General features: G+C 49.6%; 1 protein-coding gene across 1 annotated transcript; it reads right to left on the bottom strand.

The window, feature by feature from the left end:
* Positions 1-325: 325 nt before the first annotated feature.
* Positions 326-1,343, bottom strand: LOC134563379 (AP-5 complex subunit sigma-1-like). The gene is made up of 2 exons (XM_063421264.1): positions 1,297-1,343; positions 326-752 (listed from the first exon to the last, which is right to left on the bottom strand). Exons 1-2 carry the CDS (start codon positions 1,341-1,343, stop codon positions 326-328), a joined length of 474 nt encoding a protein of 157 aa, XP_063277334.1.
* Between the last annotated feature and the right edge of the window lie 5,969 nt (positions 1,344-7,312).

Raw genomic sequence — 7,312 nt, forward strand, 5'->3', positions numbered from 1 at the left:
TAAAAATTCTTTAATACAAAGCAAGCTTCTAATGTTATAATTAACAGACACTTATTACAGAATATCTTGAGACTTATAATAGGTAATTGCAAACAAAGTTTGTTCAAAAACCTTCTTCCATGCTTTCCTTGGTTGTTTATTAGAACTCATCTTTATAACTGTCCCATGGCCGTGTTCTACACTTATAATTACACAGATTTTCTTTATTTCCCTGACAAAAACACAACTTTGTATTTCACAGGCTTGGCGACCATCTCAGATCCGTCCCTTGTCTCTCATCCCCCAAAAATATCTGGGGGTGGTAGGCAGGAATGTCATCTGTAGCTCAGCGGGATGCTTTGATACCCAGCTCTCGGTCCATTGCCTGGAGGAAATGTTCGTTGAGAAAAAGCATATGCCCATGGGGCAGGAGATGGTCCAGGAGGCCATCAGTAGCATCAGGACAGAGCAGGATGTCAATGCCGGGGCCGAGGAGGCGCAGGGAGAGGAGCAGGCGGGGAGCCAGGCGCCGCAGGGTCATCTCAGCCAACGACAGAGTCTCTTGGGGTTCACAAACCAAGGAGAAGGCGAGGGCCAGCACTGATAACCACACTACCGTCACCTGTTCAGGGAATGGGTCTCCAGGGAGCATCTGGAAAAGACCCCCTGGAGCATCTTGGAGTGACATCAGCTCATCGCGTAGCCAGGGAAGTTGTGGGGAGGATGGGCGTCCCAAGGATGACTGAAGGAGCTGGCACTGGAAGGCCACTTGTCTGGAAGAGAAAAGGGGGACCCTCATGTTAAGGACCCTCACCTCATCCAGGGACAGTGACCCCTCTATTGGGGGAACAGGGTCCCAGGGGTCCTGCCAAGCCCAGCATCCTCAGAAAGGGTGGGTCCCATGAATGGGCGGACATGGACCTGGAGGCAGCGGGTCACGATTGACCAAGGCTCGCGGGCAAAGAGACCTGATTGGCAGGCAAAGGGAGGTGGGCGGGGACAGGCCACGCGGCTCAGCCTGGGCGAAGGCGCTGTCCCCTGGGGGACCCCTGGCAACCCCTCCGCGGCCACCCCTGCTCCTGCTCCCTGTTCCCCTCCCCGGGGTGTTTCCATGGGCACGGCCACGCTGCCCTGACACCGAGAGCGGGGCAGAGCTCTGAGCCTCCGCCGTGCTGCCTGCCTGGGGTCCAGATTAGCTGCTGCTCCCGTGGGGCCTCGCTGCTGCCACCCCCCGCGCAGGGACAGCTCTCAGGGCCAGTGCTTGTCCTGGGTGAGGTCTCAGCCTCCCAGGGAAGCTCCTATCGCCCCAGCCCTCACCCCTGGCTGCCGCTCTCCCTTTTCCCACACATCCCTTGCAGCCGCATTGTGGAGCATTCATAGTGAAAGGAACAGGGCATATGCCTTTATTAATATTCAGCTCTTTATTAAAGTGATCAGCTCATTATTAAAGTCATCAGAAGGATTGCAGTGTTTGATCGGAGCTTTCCACGCTGCTGCAGCCATCCGAAGGAGCAGGTGCTGTCCCAGTTCATCGTTCCACTGCAAACAGTAGATGGCAAGTCCTTGTTCCCATAGGAACAGCTAGGAGTTCTCTCTGGTCAACCATCAGCAAGCAGGGCGGTGAGCAGTCTGACACTGGCATGCAAAGTCAGCTCTTTGCCCTCAGGGAAAACTCTCGATAGCTTCCCATTGTCTGTATCAGTCAGCTCACCTGGCCAGTTCCCATTCCATTCAGGCTCCTCACAGGTCATGGCAAATCTTCAAACCAGGTCAGAGGGTGCATCCACTCCCCGCTCGGCCAGGGCACTATCCAATTCTCCTCTGACGAATCCAGCTTCCTTTCCCGGGGTGCAGTTTCCCCAAAAAGCCCTCCCAGGATCCACCAGGCGGCCCTATCTGCATATACAAATGCATATGCATTTGTCCTGGTCGCAGCAGAGGCACTCCTGCTGAGGGAGGTAGTTACAAAGAACAATAACCAGGCAATTAAGGCCCGAGCTGCTCCTTTTCACTTTTTAATGAGGTAGGAAAGTGTTGCCAGGCAACTCCTCTTCAGGGCAGCTTCCCTCCCTACTCAAACTGGCTGGGGTGTGGGGGTTAAACAGGGAAAAACCCCATTCCTCCAAAAGGCTGGGTGATGGCACAAACCAGGAGGAGGGGGGCCGCACTCCCAGAGCTCTCCCAACATGCCAATGCGTGCTCCCGGGGGGGACGGAGCTGTCCCGCCACGGGGCTAGGACAGGGACAGCCCAGCCTTTTTTTTTTTGACCGGGAAACTTGTTCATAACAATAGGTCAGGAACCGGGGTTTTTCTCTCTCCCAAAGGAGTTAACAGAGTGTGCAAAAAACACTCCGCACCCTCCCCAGCTCACAGTGCCCAAACCTTGGCTCTAAGTTGGGGTGAAGCCCCTCCTGTCCCCCAGCGTAAACCACAGCTGTCTTAGAGCAGGACAAATTACTTGAAATAAGACAGGAGGGGGCCCTTTATGCGGTCAACCTGGTACTTGTTCACTGGGAATGCAGCACAGGCTCTGTGGCTCAAAGTGGCAGCAGAGCAGTTTTGAGATCTAAATGCAGGAGGGAGTCTGTTTCGCTGGGCATGGGATGGACACTGCTGGGAGAGGACATGGGGGTAAATGTGGCTTGAGGTGGCTCAGGGGGACATGGCCAGGGACAGCATGGAAAGGTGCTTGTCTTGAGTGAGGCATACAGAGGAGTGTGTGGCTGCCACAGGGGACATGGTGGGAGGGGAGGAGCATGGCTAGAGGGACCATGGAGAAGGACATGTCTGGGTGGAGACATGAGACTCTTCCATGAGACCTTTCCAGCCGTGGAAAACTTGTTTTTTGCTTCAAGTGACTTCAGTGGCAAAGCTGGTTTTTCACCAATTCTTTATGGCTGTGGCTGGTTATTAGTGGGTTGAAGGTGAGGGTAGGAGGGTGGGAGGGTCTTTCTGCTGTGTTTGGGGCATGTTTGGGGATGTGATATCCCAGCTGTGATGTCCATATTCAAACGACAGTGTCCATATTCCAGCTACGATGTCCATCCCAGGCATGGTGTCTGAAAGGAATAAGATGAATGTGTCTTTACAAACAGACCGTGTGAACTGTAGATAGGGCCAGGAATTTATAGATAGGGAAGTAACAGAAGAAACTATTAGTTCTAGAAAATGTTACTAATCAACACGGACTGTTGCTTAGCCAAGGACATGTTAAATTCCTGAACCTAGAGAAAAAGAACAAAGACGTAGTAGAATTATGAATAGCTTTATTTTTTTTCTTTCTTTTACATAACAAAAGGGGGTGTGTACTAGCGGGGGGCATAGAATAGGCAATTTGGGAAGTGTGTACCTTCCGAGTACCTCAGCCAATAGGGAAGACGAAGAGGGTGATGCAGCCAGGAACTTAGGATAAAAAAGGGGGCTGCCTCCCCCAAAAATCTGAGAGACCGGATGGGAAATTCCCATGGCCTCTCCCTTTATTCGAATAAAGTCACACGACTCCTCTGTCTCCTTTTTGGACATAAACCTCTGACATCGTGGATTCGTTTTCCTAACAGTGTCCCTCCCGGAGCTGTCTCTCTGGTGCTGCCCCCCAGGAGTGGATGGCCAGCCTCATCCTCATGCAACCTTGCTGCACATAGCCCAGAGCTGCACCTCCATGGGTGTGGGCAGGGTGTTGTGCTGGGGCCGCCAGGCAGTGCCTGGTGTGGGACAGGGGCACGGCAGCGCCACTGCTCCGCACAGACCCGCCACAGTCACCAGGGGGCACCGCCACCCAGGGCATGGGAGCCTGAGGGGCCCTTCCCGGGGGTCCCATCCCGGGGAGCAGCTGCAGGTCCCCCCAGTGACGAACCCTCCTGCCACCTGGCCTCACCTGGTTTCTTCTCTCCAGCTCTTTTCCCGAGCCACTGCTGGCAGGACAAATCCTTCGGCCCCGCGCTGGCTCTGCTGTAACCCAGCAGAATAGCTTGAACTGGCTGCGCCCGGAGCCACTCATGCCCGAGCGACCCGCGCCGGGTGTGGATACCCTAGGAAGACGCCAGGATGCCTGCACTGACCTGTGGAAAAACTCTAAAACTCAGAGCCGAAGTGAGTTTTAAAGTAGGTATGTAGTTTATTCAGCACTGGAAGCGATGTGGGATAGTTCCCAAAGGCATGTGCACCCCTTGCTCACTCCCGTTTTCTTTTATCCTCTAGAATGTTACATATGCAGCAAGTTTCACAATACCCTCATGCATATTCATCCTTTGGCTCCCCCCCTCTCCGCTTTGTATGCTAATTAGCTTATCAGTCCTTTGCGCCTGCACAGTGGTCTCTGGTGGTCGTCTCGGGGGTCTCCCGGATGAAGGAAGAAGTCTTCCTCTCGAGATGAACTTCTGACCCCACTGCCTTGCGCATGCTCACTGATCCTCTGGTCATAGTCCAAGCTATGAAACCAGTCTTTATCTGGTCCTGGGGCCTGAGGAGCCTCGTTATCTCAGTATCTCTGGTCATCTTGTATTCTTGTCTCCTGTTCTGGTAAACATCCTTCCCCTTGTCAGACATCCTTGCCTTCCTCCTTATTATTCCTGCACATCTGTATTTTCCCTCCTTAGGCAACTGATACAGAACAAAGAGCAGCAAATATTAAGCAACACATCTCATCTGAATGCCTATTCCTAAAAAATACCTTCTAATTTCTATGGCTAATAACCTCTAGTTTCCAATCTCATGTTTCAGTACCGAGGACGATGCTGCTGCTGCCTGCCCTCAGCACAGCCCTGCCAGCACCCACCTGCTCAGCCCACACAGAGATGCTGCGGGGAGCTCGTGTTAGAAATGAGATGCTTGACACGGCCAATAGATCAAGCAGCAATTCCATTTAGTAATTGATGAATTAGTATGGTAAAGTATGAGCAAAGGCAGCGCACTGGGTACAGTGGTGAGAGTTCTCCCTACCGACTGCACACCGACTGCTGGACTTGCTGGTATTTTATTGGCTATATTCATACATATTTATAAGCTTTTCTCAGCAGTTTCTATTTCCAGTTTTTAATGTCACTATTCAATACCTAACAATCATAAATCTATGGTGGTGATGTTTGGTTCTTGTTCAGTTTCTATACTCTACTGGGATCTGTTTCAGATTTCAATATTCCAGGATGTACATCCAGAATATGTATCCCAGGTGATGGGGTCCAGCTTCCAGATGTGGGGTCCAGCTTCTATTTTCCAGGTCTATCAATCTTTGGTAGTGATGTTCAGTTTCCCTTATTCAAGAACCATTAATCAGCAAGCTGAAATCCTTCTTCTGTATCCAGGATGTTTTTCACCATTCTGTGAGGAAGTCTTAAGATCATTCTTACTTTTTTCTTTTGTTTAAAGCCTTTTTATATTCTAAAACTACAGTTTAAAATTCTTTAATACAAAACAAGCTTCTAAAGTTATAATTCAAAGACTTATTACAGAATAGCTTGAGATTTGTAATGTTTTAGACTCCAAATTGGTTTCACCTTCCCCGACTTCATTTTGGCTCCAGCTTATTTGCAGCTCCAGTTTGTTTCCATGTTCGGTTGGTCTGTAGCTCCAGTTCATTTTTGCTCTGGCTCATTACAGCTTGTGTTTTTTCAAATGATCTTGGCTTTTGACAGAGCCACAAATCAATCACAATCAAAACTCAAATATGAACGGACATAATTGTATGTTGTCCAAGATGGACTAAGCTTCTTGGACCAAGTAGATGCAAGTAGACCTTCAACCTCCAGTGGGATTCCCCACAAGTGCCCCCATACCAGTTCCCACTGTCAGGAAAATCCACAAACGCCAGAAGTTTATGTCCATAAAGGAGACAGAGGAGTCCTGTAACTATTCAAATAAAGGGAGAGAGTCCACCAGGGCACAAGCCCTCAAAGTTTTCTCTTTCGAGGTTTTGGAAGGCTGGGCCTCTAGCCTAAACTCCCAGCCGCAAATTGCCCTCTTCCTTTCCCCATTGGCTGAGGTAATAGGAAGGTACAGCCTTCCCAAGCCACCTACCACATTTTAATCTTTCCTTGTACCTACTATTTTACCCCAAAGTTCAGAAGTTCAGGCTTGTGCAGACCCACTTGTTTGTTTCAGGAGTCAAGCTATCCAGTCTTTGCAACAAACCTGCTGCCCAAAGTTAGTACAGACATTAAGACCCATTTCAAAGACGTTAACACCAATACTGTCATCCATCATTTTTTTTGTAAAGACATTAACTTTCCTCTCATCACCTTGATGAATAACTGGAGTGAGGTTCCAAACAAGATAAAGAACAAAGTGGTTAAGCAATGGGAACAATAATCACAGTAATGTGGAAGAAAATTGATGGTCCAAGTTCTTGAAGGGGAAAAACACCCCTGGGCCGCAGCACAGGAGTTCTGGCCTGATTGAGGTGGGACCCAGGTTTCTCCCTGCAGGTGCACCCATTGGACCAAGACGCCCTCCTCAGAAACCTGTGCAGGAACAATGGGGGGCTGTTACGGTTCCTGGGCCATGTTTGTGGAGGCTGTGTTTGCTCTGACTGACTGTGCTGTACCTGCTGCAAAGCCCAGCCTGCCCCACTCCTTCACTGTGGAAGAACACCTGCGGTACTCATGAGGACTCCCCTCCTCCTTGGCTTGTTGCCCCTTGCCTTGAAAAAGAACTATAATAATCATCCCGAGAAGGAGAGTCTCTGAGGCCTCCCCGACGGACAAGACATATCTATTGACTCATGCCACGAGGACTGTGAAGGTGGTCTATTGGTTCCAGTGTCACGAGGACTCATGTCTGCTGTTGGTAGCTATGATCCCCCTTTTCCTCTTTTCTCTCTCTCTCTCTTTCTTTCCCTTCTCTTCTATCGCATATTGTGTGTATCAATAAAGATACATTGATTTTACTTGAACTAAGTTCTCATTGCCTCTTTTTGCACTTTGAAATCAAAATGAACCATCACAACCGTCCATCGGATTGTGACAGCACCTCGCCCTACAATAAGACCGCCACTCACCAAAAATGGGCTATGATTTCTTGGGACACAATGGCTTTAATGTGAAGTAGAGAAAGGAGGAGCCAATAACAACTTAAGCCAAGTAGTGACTTAAGTAAGACTTAATAGCCCAAGATTGTGCCTTGGGGTGCTGGCTCTGGGATTTACCACCCAGCACCTCCTTCTGTGCAGAACAGTAAATCAAATTAAGTGTCATGGTTATGTAATAAATATGGTACATTAATTCATGTTTTGGTGTATGTAGAATGTAAATATGTTCTGTAAAATAAAAATGCAAGCAGGTCAGGCATGAAACCAGCTAATCTCAAGTCGAGCAACACCCAGGAACCACTATTCAGAGA

This window comes from Prinia subflava, chromosome W, assembly GCF_021018805.1.
Source record: "Prinia subflava isolate CZ2003 ecotype Zambia chromosome W, Cam_Psub_1.2, whole genome shotgun sequence".
NCBI classification, from domain to species: domain Eukaryota; kingdom Metazoa; phylum Chordata; class Aves; order Passeriformes; family Cisticolidae; genus Prinia; species Prinia subflava.